Source organism: Anser anser (genome assembly GCF_964211835.1).
Source record: "Anser anser genome assembly, chromosome: 14".
NCBI lineage: Eukaryota > Metazoa > Chordata > Aves > Anseriformes > Anatidae > Anser > Anser anser.
In genome coordinates, this window is record NC_139735.1 from 8,561,556 (window position 1) to 8,578,944 (window position 17,389).

Below are 17,389 nucleotides of genomic sequence, written 5' to 3' on the forward strand. Positions count from 1 at the left end.
ATTTTTTATTCTTCGACCTTCACGTCTCCTGCACGCATGCATCTATTTTTCTTCAAACAGGAGCCATCCCACTGAAGTCAGCAGGACTCTGCTGGTGCTCTAAGGAAAGCATGCATATGCCTGGATCAAGTTGATATTTACAGAAGGCTCCTTTTGAATTGGCTTTTGATTATACACCTATGTCAGAGGGTGGACAGTGAGACTCTCTGTGACTTGTTTCCATGCGAGAAAGACGGTGAAAGATTGCAAAGATAAACTTTAATATTACAGGCCTTTTTTAACTGCCGTGTACAGCACTGAACTGGGTATTTATGGTTGAAAGGGAACATAAACTATGATGCAGAACACTAAAGGATTTAGAAAACATAACCTTTGTGCATATGGTTTAGGTTTTATTATCCCATTTATTTATTCTGCTGGATATCTGTAGGATAATATGATCAATGAGTTGGAATCCTTCCTTGTTTCTACCAACAACAAATCAAACCATTAATAGGCCAATAAAATCCTGGGATTTGGAGAGAGGGGAGGAGGGGAAGTAATTGCATTGTTCTGATTCTAACGAGCCACATCTATCTTAAAATAACTGATTAAAGCCGCTGCTGGAACACAGCCTGTGCACAAAAAAGCTTGTTGCTAACAGGTGTGTAGTGCAGGGGCATGGGGACATGAAGTCACGCTGCGTCTGCTGCATGCTCTGTGCAAATGGGATGTGGGAAGCCCCTCTGGCTGGGGCAATGTCCTCCTGCTTGACCCTTCCCATACACCTCTGAAGCCACGGTGACAGGCTTGCAGCTTGGCCAGCCAGGAGCACACGGGGGTTTCTGGGGCACACCGTGCGGCTGATAAATAGTTCCAGGGATGCGTGATTGCATAATGATAGCCACATTCATTCACCTGTCTATCAAAAGAGATGCATTAAAGTTTGAGCTCTCTTCCCCTGGGTCCACGAAGAGACATTTGAGTGTTAGCTTATAGTCTTTAACATTCCTCCTAACAGTGGGCTAAGTGCAGTGGGGTTAAACAGAGTCCCTTTTGCTTAGTAATCCATTAGCTAATGGGTGTGTAAGCCCATCAATTTTCTGTTTATTCCCTAACCCCATTAGGGTACACCTGCTGTGCATAAAAAATACACCTGACAAATCAGAGTGATAGTTGAAATAAAATAAATATCAAGTGTTGTTATAGCTGATCCATAGTGTTTAAAGCAGAAAGGGCATAACAGTGATTTGTGAGGGCGGAACAAAGTACAGCTTGCTGGCTCATGGTTGACATCAATCCCCTCGCAGTCTCGCCGCTTCACCTGTAGACTCCAGCAGTCAACGGCTTCCTTCCCCAGCCCCGTCAGCCACTCTGCAGGGCTGCCATTCACCTTCAAACGCCATCTCCAAGTGCCTTCCAGAGAGCCCCAGCACTGCTAAGTGATAAATTAATTATTTGGGGTGGGGAGGGAGAGGGTGTGAGAGCTCGCAGGCTGCTCTTCCATGAAGGCAGCCAGAAGCTTCAAATCTGTCTCCGATACCAGGCCATTTGTTTTGTCACTTCATCGGCTTTATTTATTTATTTATCTTACGGCTCCCATTGCGATTAAAACTGTTGAAACAGCTGTTAGCTGGTAGCAACTTTCATTGTGCTATTTCCTGACGTCAATCAGGCGACTGTGGGGCTGCAGCAGTGATCAGAGCTGCGCCGGGCGGGAGGAGAGGCAGCAGCATCCCCGTCTGTCCCCGGCCCCTCGAGGACAGACGGGGGCTGCCGGTAGCAGCTGAAGCAGCCATGCAGCCTCATGCTCAAGGGGTAAATCAGGGAATAGCAGCTACAAACCTGTGGAACTCACTCACTGCCAAAAGCCAACACTGAAATTAAGAGATTGTTGGAGAATTGAATAAAATGTAGATTTATGTTTTTAAAAAAAAAAAGAAAAAGAAAAAGAGCACCTTCACCACCAACTGGGGAGGCTGACGAGGATAAGATGAGCAAGGTCCTTCGTTCAAGGCAGTCTGTCCAGTGTGGAGAAACTCCTCAGGGCAAATGAATGGGCTTTGAACAAGCAGGTCTTGGCCTTCGTGGGCAGGAGCTGGATGCCCTCTGCCATCACAGTGAGGATGCTGAGCAGCTGGGCCAGGGAGGGCAGGCAGAGAACAACACAAGCAGATGGGGCACTAGTGTCTGGGGTAGCCTCTGTGCCCATCAGCCCGGGATGGGGAAGCTTTGCAGTCTTTGTGGGTGTGGAAATGTGGGTAGAAAGCTCCTTGAGCCAAGGAAAGCTTAGGGGGGGTCAGGGGCACACAACCTAAACTCATGTGTGAAGGGCACCGTGACCACAAATATCACTACTCCTTTTACTATTGAAGCAAACAAACGTGCAGATTTTCTACAACATTTTAGGTACCTCGGGGCTGAGTGTGTCTATCTGGGGCTGCTGAATCCACAGATGAACAAGCTGAAGAGCTCAGCTTAAACCTGGCTGAAGGCACATTTAAAGAAAAAAAAAAAAAAGTGAGAGAGACCAGGTGAACACAATCATGAATGGAGCCCGAGAATTGCCAAAATCTTCAGTCTGGATAATGCAGAGGAGGGAGGGGTTTGTGAACGTGGCCTGGATTGCCCAATTCCTTAGATTTCAAGCACCACTGATGGGTGAACGAACAGCGATAAAGTGAACAAAGCAAGTCATTGGTGTTGAGTTGTATTATCCGCAGGCTTCAGCATTTTCCAGCCGAATGCTTGCCACTTCTTCCTTCCCAGCCCACTGCTGCTATTATTTTTACATCATGACTGTTGAGGAGTGTATCATTCATAACATACCTATCATAGAGAGATTCCTTTTTAAATGCTTAGGGAGATAGAGGGCTACAAACCCTGGGAAATCAGCTATGCCTAATATATTATGTAGAAGTTCTGTAATCATTATTGAACTAAAGTGCATTGAGTAAGTGGATAAAATCAGTCCCACTGTAGCATAAGTCTCCAGAGAGCAGAGATAAAAATGCCTCATACTTAAGTAGGAAAAGGTAACAAAATATTTCCAGTCCCAGCAACTGCATTTTCCCCCCCTCTGTATAAATAGGGAACCCTCAGGAGAAGGCAATGATGCAGCAGAGGTTGAAGGCAAAGTTAATGGTGGCGCGGTGGGGAGCTAGGCGGTGCCTGGGGCAGGCTGATGATGAGCAACATGCCATGGAAATGAGGCCGAAGGCAGAGCCCTTGGTGGCAGGGGTAGCAGGCAAGGAGGCAGAGGGGCAGCAGGCAGGCCCCCCCCATGCAAAGCTGGGGGGAGCAGCGTGGGTCTGGGAGAGCATGGGGAAAGGCTGCAGCATGACAGCCTCCAGATGAGCCTGGTACAATGTCTGAGCTCCCCTTTCCTCTAAACACTGTAGAAAAGTGAACGTTTATGTCCAGGGTTCGCCTCGAGGCTTGCTTTTCAGAGCTTGTCATGGCTCTTGCATGGAGTGACTGGCTCACACAGTTTCCCACCCCAACACGCACACACCCTGCAGTTTTGTGCCTCCTGAGCTGTTGCCTTTCTACAAAGCACAGTCACTGGCACATTTGTCTTGAGGTTATTCTCAACCAGATAACCTGTGCCCCTTCAGAGCACGCCTGTGTATAGCTACAGACATAACTGGACCTTCCTGCTCTCACATGCATAGTCAAGAGCTGCCAGGCTGCAGTGAACCACCATGCCATGGTGCCTCTCTGGTATACCAGCTGCAATCCCACTGAATCCCTTCGAAGGGATTACAGTGTAAGGCAAAATTTGACATGAATAAATGTGGGAGAATTAGAGCTTCATATACTTTACCCTTTCTGTGACAAAGCAAACAATTTCACTCCCTCTTATATAAAACAGGCTTTGGCTGGAGTGGAACTATAGCACACTTTTTGTTCTGTGTTTCAGGAAAGGAGTTGGTGATTATCTAAATATATTTTTAGGTGAGATCGTCAAACATGCATTCACATTTATGTCAAAGTTAAATGAAAATAGGAAGGAAAAATGTGTTAGAGCACTGTGTTTGCTGCTCCTGTTATAAGCCTACACAGAAAAGCCACCTAGAGTTGCAGTCCCTGCTGTTAGGCTGCGACCTGGATAGTCATCGGCATTCGAGTGCTGGAATGACTATATTAAAGTTTTCAAAGATGTGTGCTCTTTCACATGACCTGCCAATCATGTTGGAGCAATGCCATAAGCTCTGGGCTAGCTGTATCCTCAAGGGCACCAAGAAGAGGAAGAGAGAACAGAGTTGCAGGGTTGGAATTATTACTTATTTATCTAAAGTATTGACCTGACCTGCCCTACTGAAATATCAGTATTAGATGCTGGGGTAAAGGGATGCCAGAGCCAGATCTTTCTGGGAAATAGGGGAAACGGAGATAAATGAGGCCCAAATCAGGCAGCATCCCATTGAGAAAAGGGGGTTGGGGGGTTGGAAACGACACAACAAAGGTGGGCAAGGAGGTGGCACTGGCTCAAAAGAGTGTGACCAGTGTGTGGGCAGCAAACAAAATGACCAAATGTCTTGCTCAAGCACCAGCAAGCACCGGTGTCAGACCACTTCACAGCATCACCGAGATGTGCCCATATTGCACAGGGTGAAATCTGAATGTTTACAGTTAGGTTTTGCATGTATTTGTCACCACATGGTAATGAAATGTGCTTGTGAAGGCAGGAAGAGGCAAGCAGAAAGTGTTGCTTAAATAAAGTCATTGTGGCTGGAGCTGAGAAATCAAAGGGTCACATCTTTGAGATGATATGGACACTCCTCTTGGACTCCCCACTTCTCTGTCTGAAATATGCACCCAGGTCCAAGCGAGGAAAAGACAGCTTGAAGTGGAAGTGGAAAGGAAAAAAAAAAAAAAAAAAACTTTTCGGATTCTCCGAGAAAATGAGGGCAAGTCTCCTGAAGACAAGACTGCTAGAATTTGTCTTGCTTAGCCCAGCAAAGTGAAAACTGCCAGTGGCAGCATTTGTTTGCTGTGTGTCTAAACAGGAGGTATAACACAGGAGAGCGGATGAGCAGATATTCAGGTGCATGACCAAGTGTGTAACGTTTGCCGTGCACCAGAGGACCAAGTTTCAGTGACAGCTTCCCTAATAAGGTGACGAGGGTAAACGAGCTAAATGCCCATAAGATGCAGTGGATGTGTTCCTGAAAAAGCCTGCGCAATGACGCCTTTGATAAAACTCTTCTAAAACTACTGTCCTGTAAAACAGGCGGTGTCTGGAGCTGAGCTGGGGCCTCCAGGCAATTATTAGAACAGAAGCCTGGTTTGAACAAGAGGACCGGTGAACAAGGGGCAGAAAACAGAAAGGAGCTGAGGCAATCAAGTGTATAACATGAAGTATGTCTTCAGCTAATCCATGAAATGGCAGAAGATACACGGACTTGATGCTAAGCAGAATTATGTAAATGATTACGTGAAGCAGCTGTGGCATGAGCCCGTAGATACAGAGAAGGGCTCCAAAGGGAATAAACAGACACACAGACAAGGCCAGGAAGCTAACAGTGAGGGAGCTTCTTTTGCTGAGGTTTCTTTAAACTAAATAAAAAATTAGAGGCATTCCCATACAAAAATACAACCAATCCCACTGCCAGGCAAATTCTCATAGGATCCAAAAGGCTGAAGCAGAAATCTGGTTCCAGACAGAGAACCATTATGTAACCTAGAACAGGTTGCCTAATATTACATCCCACATTTTTCAGACTGCTTTTTAGCCACATGTGACCTAACATTTTTATTTTTATTTTTTAACAGTGCACCAAGCACTCAGAGAGCCCTTGGCTGCAGTGATGCCTACCAATATTCACACCGTCTGAACGAGAACTAGAAGAATTATCTCAGGCAGAAGACACAGATCTCTTGTGTGGACAGAATAAGTAACAGGCCAACAGCTCTCTTTTCGCTAGCAACTACTGGGTTGGATTTGCTAATATTGAAGAGGCAGCCAAAACTTTACATTGCAAGAAACCACTTGCAGCTGCTTACATTTGTAGCGAATTTAAATTTTGTAAGTAAATTTTAATTTAATTTAAGCTGAAATCTCAACATCAATATTCCTACCAAAACAATGCTCATAGCCTTGCATTATGCATGGCATTTAAAAGTTTTCAGCTGTCTCTAAAGTCTTCTGTACAACAGCCAACCTTGAGGCCTAGCTGAATGCCAGTGTGTCAACCTTCCTCACCTCAGAAATAAAAATTCTTATCATCCTCCCCTACTAGAGGAGTATAAGAAAAAAATTAAACACCTAGAGCCAGTCTAGTGGATGATGGATGTATCATTTAGGAACGGCAGTAGCACAGATACGGTTTACAGGAGCTTCCTTCATGGTCAAGGAGCTTGTTACAGCTCAACATACTTTGATGCACTTATTGGAGCTGGCCATGAGGTCTCGGTCACTGAAGACCTGGCCCTGAGTCCCTAAGGAAGTGTTACTGTTAACTTAAATGATACCAGGATGAAAACTTGAATCTCCCTGGGTATCTGGCAGTACATCTAATATACCTTTGTCTTGTACTTCATTATCACTGTGTTCAGGCAGCCAGCTCTTTGCAGTTGGGTATGCACTAGAGCACTAGATGTGCTCCTGAAAGCCACTAGAAATATAGGTGAGCTCTTCAAGCAATTGATAGAATTTAAAAAAAAAAAAAAAAAAAAAAGAATTAGTAATAATAATGATATCAGGGTGAACATACAGCATTATGTGCCAGCATCCTTTGACATCTATTAGTGACATAGTAAGAGGAGTTTCAGAGCACCAGTATTTGCAGTGTTTCACCATGAAATTCCAAGAAGTTCTGCTTCTCCTTAATTTCAGAAAGACAACTCTGTAGCCTTTGGCTTCTACATTTTAGTTTTTCTCATCTACTAGCCAGCAGAAGTAGAAAAATAAACACACAACTAGGAGCTGTATTCACAGACAGGAAGTAACTTTAATTAAATATTGTGAAAGTTGAAAAGTTTTTACAGCTTGAATTTCTGCAAAAAAATTATAACAATCTCTACAGTAGTTAGTTTCTCTAACAATAGAACTGTACAGTGTGTGTGTCTATTCAAAAAGATTTAGATAAGAAGGTGAAAGGTTAGTAGTTTCAGAGATGACTTCATTTTAGCTGCATCCTAGTACAACTGTGAGGAAATAGGCATACGTTATGCAATCCAGTCATTGTGAAGCTTCACCTTTTTAAAACTGAAATCTGGACGTTTCCACTTAAAGCCATATTCTGTAAACAGCTGCATCTTTTACTTTGTAAAAGATAAGGGTGGTGCAGGGGAATTTTTATAAAGTCCCATTCATCAGATCACTATAAATAGCTGCAACAAAACAAAATTATGCACATTGTCAAAGGATCTTTGGACACTGGTGCAGAAGACTACAAACATAGATGGCTAACACTGGTGTTAAAATCGCTATGACTTTGAGTGGAGCTCTACAAGAGTAATTGATGGTGTCACTGGACAAAATATGGCTTTAAATTTGATTACATTGTCGTGCTGTTGCTTACTATGTGAATTAGAATAATTGCTTGGAATACACAGAAGCAATAAACTGATGTCTCTCACATTTTCCAGTTTTTTCTCCTTTTATTTTCTCACCATGAAAAAAAAATCCTGTTTTTTTCCCTTCCCCTAAAAGATCACACTGCGACGTTCTAGTGAAAACCATTGCAAAATTCATACAGGAAGCATGCACAGTTGCAGCATCGTTGTAAATGATTTCTTGCTCGACTAGAAAAAAGTTATATTGTTTTAAGGTAACAAAACAGTTCTTTTGTGCTTTTCAATTCCTTTTTTTTTTTTTCTTAGAATGTTAGTGATGATTGACAGTTCTGGTGCACAGTACAATGTACAAGTGAAATGAATATGATTTGCATTGTTAAGGCATCCAATCTGCTGGTTTATATTTATGTGAAAGACAGAGAAATATACAAGCAGACTTAAGAAAGAAAGTATTTTCATTGAGTTCTATGAAGTTTCTCCCCATATTTAATGCACAAAAATGCGTCACTCCAAAGAGGAGAAATCCCATGCATATTAATAGAGTAAAACAGCATTAGTTTTTGTTAAGCTTCAAAAGCAAAGGATACATTTTTTTTAAATCTACATAACTAAATGCTACAAGAATAATATGCTACCTTTTGCCATATATTGGAAAAAACTTCTTAACTTACAAATAATACAAAAATAGACAATGGCTTTTGGGTGGAAATTAAAAAAATGGAAGCATGATTTTAAACAATACTAAAAAAAAAAAACTATAAATGAAATGTTTTAAAATCACATTTGAACAGCTAATACAACGGTGAATGACCAAACAAATCAGCACTTTTCACATAGCAAACATACACAATAAAATAAACTGGGGTAGGGGAAAAAAGCAATGTACAAATTCCAAAGATAAATACATTATTTATATGGATATTTTACAAAATCCCCTTTAAAACAAACAAACAAAAAAGAAACCCCAGGAAACAAAAAGCTTTTTTTTTCTTTAATTAATTTTGCAAGTATGTGCAAGCTAAAGGTAGTGAGCTCTTTTTGCAAAATATGCAGTAAAATTCTTTATTGTGATATTGAAAAACTGTCTTAAGACATTAAAATGTATAAATAGAACAACAACTTTGGCAAAAAATCACAAAAATCTACAGTATTTATAACTACATACAAAACACAACAGCAAAGAAAAAATATCAGGTAATGTATCTTCAGAGCTTTGCTGCCTCTCTGACTAATAGTTTTTAAGAACACTTCCCAGGTAATGATAGCAAATTTTTTTGTAAAACAGAAGCTATGGTTTTGATTTGAAATCTTCCTAACAGCCCCACCCCCCCATGCCCCAAACTTGTGTTTTCATTTGACTATTCAAAAGCAGTTACCTGTTGCTTAATATATTATGATACAAACTGAGAGGGTCGACCGATACAGGACCAGTCCTAGCAGGAAGGTGACAAAAATGTGTGCTTTTACATTGGGAGGATACAGAACTGCAGATGAACCTTTTCTCATTCTGCCCCATAAAAATAGATCAAGAGGAACCAGGGTATGACAAAAACACTCTTTGGGTGATGGCCACAGTCTGTGTCTTGTGATGGCTGTGCAAAATTTAAATGGCATTTTATGCACAGCTCCGGCAACACTAAACTTCAGGAAGGCCACTCATTTGGAGAGTCTGATATATAAACTAAAGAGAGCCATGATAATCTAATCCTGCAGTTTTAGCAGTATATCTAGAGGAACTGGATTCTGAGCTCAAGAGGAAATGTGTTTGTTATTTGTGTCCTTACCTAATCTTTCAGCAACTTTTTTTGTTGCATTATTTACACACTTATTTAGCCCAATAGTAAAGACAGATGTTACGAATCCCACCCCTCATCCTGCCCTCACCATCCAAAAATACCAGCTTTCTAGGGAGTGATATCTATTTAATGAGAACATTAAAAATGCATCGTATTAGCAAATCACCACTGGATAAGCAACCTGTATGAGCCGACCCTTAATTAAATGGCCATAATTCTTCTACGAAAAACTAACTGGCACTTCTATTCTGTCCCATACAGACTTGTATGTAACTGACACCACTTCATTTTTCTTTACACGGCTTTAAAAAAATTCATAAATTAAAAATGTGGAGTTCCATTGCTAGTGTCCCTCGCGTAATTGGATGATTTATAAAAGACAAATGGTATTGAGTTAAATCAAGCCTTTAAAAAAAAAAAAAAAAGCAAGCCCCCAACCCCAGAAAACAAAAACAAAACAAAACTAAACAAAAAAAGGTGGATTTTTTTTTTTTAATCAACATACAATAAATATATCTCCCAGTTATTTGGGATGGACAGCTTGAATCAACACCTTGCAATTGCAGATTGTTAATTTCAGTACTTGCAAGGATGGTGATTTTTTTTTGTTTAAAAATCCGCAGTTATTGTAAGATTCTTCTTTATTTCTTTTTTATTTTTAAAAAGGCCTGAGTAAAAAGTTCCACTCTGGGACTTGTATCAGATTCTCTCTGAAGCAGAATTCAACCTCTTCATTAATAAAATTCTTCAAGGCAATTCTTTCACATGGGGGGAACAATCATGCCAGATATAGCTGTCATAAGGAGAGGAGAGGGGAGGAGAGAGAGGGGGAAAAGAGTTACTTTTGTGCATTCTGAAGCAACTTTTAAAATCCTCAGCATTTTTAAACATTTACTAGCAACATAAATGGCCATACTGTGAATTAAATTTACATGTAAGTATGATGCAGTAAAGACAACTACATGCACATTAATCCCAGGAAGCCTCATTCTGATTGGAAAATGTTGTAAATTGCTCTGCTGAAATCAGTGACCTTCTTGCAGAGTAAATGCGGTTCGCCTGATGTGAGAATCATCCCCCAACTTAATTTTCTGATTTTAGTTTCAAAATCTCAAAATGTTCAGGAGACTTAAACCTGTCCCAGCCATTGCCACGCATTCTATTATTTTTTAAAAAGAAAAGTACTTGCTCTACATATGAGCAAATGGCTGAAGTCCCATAAGCCACAAGTGTTACAGATCTGGCAGTATGTTTGTTGCATTAGGCAGAGTAACAGTGGTTCATTTTCCTATGCCAGTTTTCTCTTACTAGTTCGCTGTTCAGCCCTGAGACTTGTGTATGCATTTCCAGGTGCTCAGAAAAGGACTTAAGCCCTCAAATCCATTTTTAAGTTGAAGCAGAAATATGCCCTTAACTAACTGATGGCTTTGCAGACCAGCAGCTCATGGTTTTATTACACTTGCAGCATATTTCACCAACTACATTAAATGAATAGTACGTTAATGTTAATTTAGAATGTCCTCTCTTTTGTTGGCTAAATAGCATCATCAGTATTCCTTTGATAAGCTTTCTAACCTCAGTTTCTCTGGAACCACCACCTCTCTTAAAGAAGAGACATTTATTAAAAGTCAATAGGTAAAATCTTCCACCTAGCTTGACCTCCAGGTTGGTCTGGAGTGTCCGAGTGACACACTGTGAGCAAGCACATCATTACAGGAGGTAGTCCTGTAAGTTAACGATGAAAGCTGTAACAACAACGCATCTTTAAAACACCAGTTGTATGGTTATTTGCAAAAAGGTATAAAACAGATTTGCCTTCAGGTTGGCGGCACTTCATGGGCACATTATTTAAATGCTAGAACTGACTGCCATCTCAGACATCTGGACATGTAATTTCTTAAGGAAGAACTCAGCCCTGTGACTGGTGCTGATTCATTGTGCTTTAATTACAGCTGCAATTATTTGATAAGAACAGAGCCAAAGTAAAAGGCTCACAGATTTGGGGTTGGAGGGGGAGAGGAGGGAAATGTTTTCTCCACAAACACCACCATATGTGCAAGAATTACAAGTCTAATCAGCAAGGGGAGAACAGCTCGAGTAAACTGCACTGATTAAATGAAATAAAATGAGAGAAGGCGAGAATGCAAAACACATCCACATGTTTGCAGCAGGCCATCCTCAGAGGTGACATGTTGCAAGTATACAGCAGAATTTCGATTCCTGAATTTATTATTCCGCAACATTTTTATATGGAATCACTATACTGATTGTTTTCACTCCACATAAGGGCTCTTCAAGGTGCTGGAAATTAAGATAAAAGGGATAGAGAGGTGAGTTAAGTTGTTTATGCCCTACAAGAAGACATTCAAGTGAGTTATATAGCATTTACTGACATAGGGTGGTTTTTTGGTGTGTTTTTTTTTTTTTTTTTAAGATTCCTTGCCAATTTTATCAACACTGGATAAAACAAAAACAGCTTTGTTAAAAATAAATAAACAAATAAATCCCAAAAAGATTTTGTTTCAAGAGCATCTCACATAACAAGCCCTGAATGCTCACAAGTAGGCTTTCCCCTTGTTATGCGTGACTGAAAATGAAGCAAACCCAAGTCAGGCAATGCTCTCACTGTTTTGGTACTCAGTTGCTCCCTGCTCTGCTCCTGGGATCCTTACACTGTAGGCCAGGGTATGGATCCTGGTCCATGGACATCTGCCGACATCCAAGGCATCAATAAAATAGGCAATGACAGCAATGGGTACAGTCAACAAGACTGTAATTATGCTTGTGGCAGCCCTATGAGGCAGTCACCCACAGCTAAAGGTGAGAGTGTAATTTTCCCTGTATGAATGAAAGAAAGGGACATGGGCAGGGACCTGAGTCACAGGTTGTGGTCCCAGTTCTTCTAGCTCACTGTATTACATTGAGTAATTTGATTTGCTTCTGTGTCTTACCTGTGGATAAGTTTTATCCCTATTAAAAAATCACTTGCAGATTTCAGGATGGCACTTGCTTAGTAGAACACTGAGGTGGAACAGCAGTGCTTGGACATCAGAGATGTACGTTACAGCACAGAGAAGAGCACTGCCAAGAACAGTGCTCCTTCCTTTACTGCTCAGATATGTAAGGAGTTAAGCAGATGGGAATGGATAGAGTCTTCCTGTATGTGATGAGTGCAACTGAACAGAATCAGATGGCTAATCAATCCTCTGTTCACACTACTTCAACATGTTGTCCTTTTCATACCTCTAAATTCTAAATTTAGTGAAACTTTAAAACAAAATGTTGTTTTGCTTTAGAAAAATTGCATATACTTCAGAAAATGTCAAAATATTATTCCAACAACAACCAAAAAAATCTCAAGCTAAAAGATTCATTAAAACCAAATCAATTTCACCAAAATGTGGCCAAGAATCGCCTCTCTCTTGAGACAACATAGCTGTCTACTCTGTAGGATCCCAACCAAAGGTGACATTACTGCAATTCCCCCCTTCATGACTTAGATATTTTCCCACAGCTACATATCAGCCGTGCACCTTTTGCCATTGGAAGTAACCAGTACAGATGCAGATCTTAGCTCATTTTTTCAAAGCATTATTGCCTTTGAAGAGCTCTGAAATTCTGAATTAAATTACAAGGCAAATGACAAAACGATCTCTTTTCTGCCTAAAAGCCTTGATATTTCCATTCTTTCCAAGTCTTCATTTATATCACTCTACTTTTATTCCATAAGTGCTACATCTAGTCATGCAAATTCTCTCAGCTGTAGCTTGTTATTGATCCTGAAAACAGAGATAGCAGTGGGAAACACTGTAGGTATGAGATCACAACACCTCCAAAAAGAGAGGGCAGAGACTAGAAAAACTCTCACCAATGGGCATTATTTCTTTTATCATACACTAATTTCTATTTGCCACTAGCAAATTACAGAAATAATGTATTTTGAGTTTTACAAAATTGCATGGCAAAGAGAACAACAGATAAGCCTAGCTGTTGTTTTAGTGAGTTCTGCTGATATCTGAGCTACATAAAGAAAGCTTGATTGCTTTCTGATGTATCCAGAAGCCCAAGAGAGATAAGACAGCCTCCTTATACAAGGTTGTTTATTTAAGCAATAAGGCACAACAGGCAGTGCATTTCTGAGTCATTATTACAAGCCTCGGGTGGTGTCAGAAGGCATGGGGCTAAAGGCTGTATGTCTTTAACTCACCAAGAAGTTCAGCAATGACCTAAAAATGAACCATCTCTTGGTGGCTCATTCCTATTATAAAAACTGAATTGCTAAATAAAAATTAGGGGAAACACTCAGATCTGTGTGGTTTCTGGGCATTACAGATCTGGATGTGACATAATGAGGAAGCAATCAGCAAGCCCCAGTTGCATCCGGCACTCAGCTTATTCCATAATTGCTTTCCATAACCCAGTAGGCGGAATCTGGGAATTCTGTGTCTTGTGAAAGGAAAAACAGTGCTTGAAAAAACCTTCTCCTGTTACTTGCTTTTTCTCTCTAACCTCAACTGCATACTGGGACAAGTTGAAGAGATGACAAAAACATTAATATGTTCAAAAGCTTCTGGCAGTCAACTCTTACCTCCTTTTTTATTTTTAATTTAGAGGCAAAACATTTTTAGCTGCTGCCTTGAACATCTGTAGCATGTCAGCAGTACCGAATTTTTAAAACACATAAAAATTTGTATTCTAAACACCACAGCTCATCTGAAAACTTTGTTGTGTATGACTCTTGATGCAGTCTGTATTTATAGCAATTCTTACTGAAGGCACCCAAGTGCTGTTTATCTTTTCCCAGTATTTTCACAATTTCTGTGTGTGCTTGTGTGCATGCATACATCTCCAAGGATTCATCCTTCCAATTCATCAGTGTAAAATGCACTGAGGACAATGCTTCCCTTCAGTCACAATGGATCCCAGCTTTTATGAATGAACTCCTTGTGCTCTGCCTGCATATAGATTTTTCAGCGGTAACAGTGCTATCAGCATTATGCCTGCAAGCCCAGTGTCTATCTTTTCAGAGGCTGTAGAGTGACACGTGGAGTCTGTGGAGCCATCCTCCCCCTGCTCTGTGCAGCTCCTCCCAAACACAGCTTTAAAAATGAAGGATTTGTTCCCTGCTCAGTGCTCTTTGGATAATTTGCGCAGGCACGTGGAAAGGAAAATAGACGTCAGGTCTGGGGGAAGCACAATTCATACCACAAAATCTTTCCCACCTCTGGAGGCAGCTGGCTGCATCTGCTTAAGAAAACTCCTTGGTCTAAGTGAGCATGAAAACATCTCTCTCAGCACACTAATGCACAGTGAGGTAATTATACAGAAAGGTTTAGGCACAGTGTTGGAAAATAGGCTGAACCAAACAATGAAATGGGCAGTGCTGGTCTTTGCAGCATCCTCAGTTTGACAAGCTTTTGTCTGCCACTCCCTGCGTCAATGCTCCAGAATGGATTTAGGTGCTAATGCCGGAATACTTTGTAACAAGAGGGGAAGGGATGTAGAAAAGGAGCAGCCCCTTACTACCAACATTTGAAGAGGCTTTCAAAGATGCCCTGCATCATTTGTGGAAATTAATTGGCACAGAAGTACATTAATCAGTGCTAACTAATATTTGCCCTGGTATGAGTTAAACTGGAAAATGCTGCTGTTGGTTTGTAATGTGTCTTCTATTTATGAAAGGCAAAGGTTTGTGCCAAGCTCTGTAACGGTCTATTTGCTCTCAGTAGGATCTCTGCACAAGTGTACTATGACAAAGGAAAAAAAGGAAGGGAAGATTGAGTGACGTACTTCAGGAGAAGGCCAGCCCCTGGAGAGACCCTGCAGTGGAGTACTTGCTAGAGTCCACAAAAGACTGGTCTGATAATGGACGACAACAGGGAATAAGAGAGGAAAGAAAGAAAAAGGATGGTATTAGTAAGCTGAAATATTACTTGTTTTTATCATAACAGTAGGTCTGTGCTTTAAGAGACACAGCCTCCCAATTCATCAGTATTAGTCGAGTTAGAGGTAGGGTGGTTGCCAAACACCTGCAAGGTACTAGGTGGGCTGGTGATGGAGTCCAGTTACTCTTTTGGGGAGGAAACTTTAGGACAGAGGCCACCAGGGATCCTCCATTGTCTCCTCTCCCCTTGGAAAACTCAATGTCGCTTAGAGCCTCGCAAGGCACTGGGAACTTACGGTTCTCAGAGCAGCCTTCTATGCTCCAGAGCTGGTTTCACTTACCTTGCAGGCTGTTGCCGTTGGTGCTGGTGCAGGTGGGTGGAGGAGATGTTTGCGGTCTCACAACAGGCGCAAAAGCACTCTTCTGTTTCACCGCTGAGACCATGTTGGCTGGTGAGAAGGAGAAAATCCCAGACGAACTGCTACAGTTTGAGGGGAGGCTAGTGGAGGAGGCCATTGTTGGACTTGATGGCACAACTAAAGGAAAATAAGACCCCCCAAAAGGCATACCTTAGTATTAGAAAGTCAGCACTGCCATAGGAACAAATTAATCCTGCTTCTTGGATGTACTAAGTCTAATTTCAAAGGGCCAAGACTTTTACTGCAGTTAGAGTTCTGGTTGCTTACAAAGTGTGATTGGTCACTGCAGGAAGCACACTTTTTTTTTTTTTCCCTCTAAGTGCTCTCAAGGACTCCCTTAATTCTCCGTCAATGCAACGATTATTCTAAGGTTTGGCATCAGCCATTGCCCTGGTCAGAACAAGTGAATAAGAAGGAATCCAGATTGTGCAGGTAACTGAGGGATTAGAAAACTGATGGGTGAGGAGAGTGGTTAAAGTACAAATCTGGATCTGGAATTTTTAATGTGGAAAGTTTTTAACCAGCCTCCAAAGTCAGCATTTTGAGCAGTACTTGCTGGAAGATGGGTGCAGAAAGACCTACAGGGTTTCAGACACCCTGCACAAGGTAGAGACACCCTTAAAATCTTATTTTACTATACGATGCAATAAAGAGCTTTAGTTCGTGTACTTATTATTGAGATTTTAAGTGTGTTTTCATGAAAATAAAACCAACTCCTTTTATTTTCAGACCGCACTGCTGACTTCCCCTCTTTGATTAAAAAAAAAAAAAAAAGTAATTAGTAAATCCCGTGTTTTCACTCTTTGTCCTGTTTAGAAACCGCATATATAGAAGATGGGGCTATGAATAATTACGTATTATAGAGTAAAATTCATATCATCTGGGCTTTGCATTATTATTTTATTTGCATTTATGTAGATAAAAATCACCCTATTTAAGTTCTTTTTTGAGAATCTCATATCATATTTGTTAACACTGAGGAAATCAATTAATGGAAATTAAATGTTCAAAGTTTCACAGTCTGACAGATACAATCTTAGTCTGAAGTCACTCTATGTCTGGAAGTACTTGCTAAGGGAGAGCAATCAAAGCACCTAAATTGAATTGCTACTATACAGCAATTAGTTTATTGATTTAATTAAGAATGCCACCTTTTAATTTTCAGGTCATGATTGAAGCATTTTCTGATTCAATGGATTAGGCATTAGCAGAATGACAGATCTACCAAGAAAACCTCCCAAAATATAACTAGAATAAAGAACCAGGGCTGGGAAGTGAAGTGCTATTCTAAAGAGGACTTTGTTCATAAATATGGAATTATACACTGCTTGAGTATTTTAAATGCATCACTGGCATCTGCTTCCAAAAAGAGATGTCTCATCAATCATGTTATATTATGAATTCAGAGAGTGCAAATTCTATGACAGTAAATTCAACTTAATAAGTAAGTAAGGTACTCTGCAACATTATTTGTTACATTATTATTAGAGTACAAAATAATAACTGGTTAGCAATTCTTAAGTTATAAGTACTAGTTACATGGGTAAATATTTTATTCTAAATTTGTGGCAGCTAAGAAGCTTTGGAGGTAATTTTTTTGATCAGAGTTACTACTCCTTTTTAATTCTGAACTCTAGCAACACAATTCAAAATCATTCATTATTGCTGTTACATCACTAAACTTAAGATTTGATGTGTAAACTATGGTTTGTCCAGCACTGTTTCTCCTGTCCATGCTAGGGTCTCAGCCTATAAACCTTTTTATATGACAAGACCTTCTGGCCTGA

The 17,389-nt window shown here is 40.6% G+C and overlaps 1 protein-coding gene and 1 long non-coding RNA gene across 18 annotated transcripts in view; one reads left to right on the forward strand and one right to left on the reverse strand.

The window, feature by feature from the left end:
- Window positions 1-17,389, forward strand: part of LOC310881596 — an 83,730-nt gene that overhangs the window by 43,808 nt on the left and 22,533 nt on the right. The window contains exon 3 of one of the 2 annotated variants that reach the window (XR_014572464.1): window positions 61-9,792. The exons of the other annotated variant lie outside the window; for it this stretch is intronic. This is a non-coding gene — a long non-coding RNA (uncharacterized lncRNA). Of the gene's footprint in view, window positions 1-60; window positions 9,793-17,389 lie in introns of those variants that run through there. 2 annotated transcript variants of the gene reach the window in all.
- EBF1 (EBF transcription factor 1) overlaps window positions 1-17,389 on the reverse strand; it is a 312,296-nt gene that overhangs the window by 31,379 nt on the left and 263,528 nt on the right. For 9 of the 16 annotated variants that reach the window (XM_083799058.1, XM_083799062.1, XM_083799055.1 and 6 more), the window contains one exon: window positions 15,525-15,719. In XM_083799058.1, the coding sequence (XP_083655184.1) occupies window positions 15,525-15,719 (195 nt within the window). Of the gene's footprint in view, window positions 1-6,915; window positions 10,093-15,089; window positions 15,159-15,524; window positions 15,720-17,389 lie in introns of those variants that run through there. The other 7 variants (XM_083799054.1, XM_083799053.1, XM_083799052.1 and 4 more) reach the window with 2 other exon arrangements.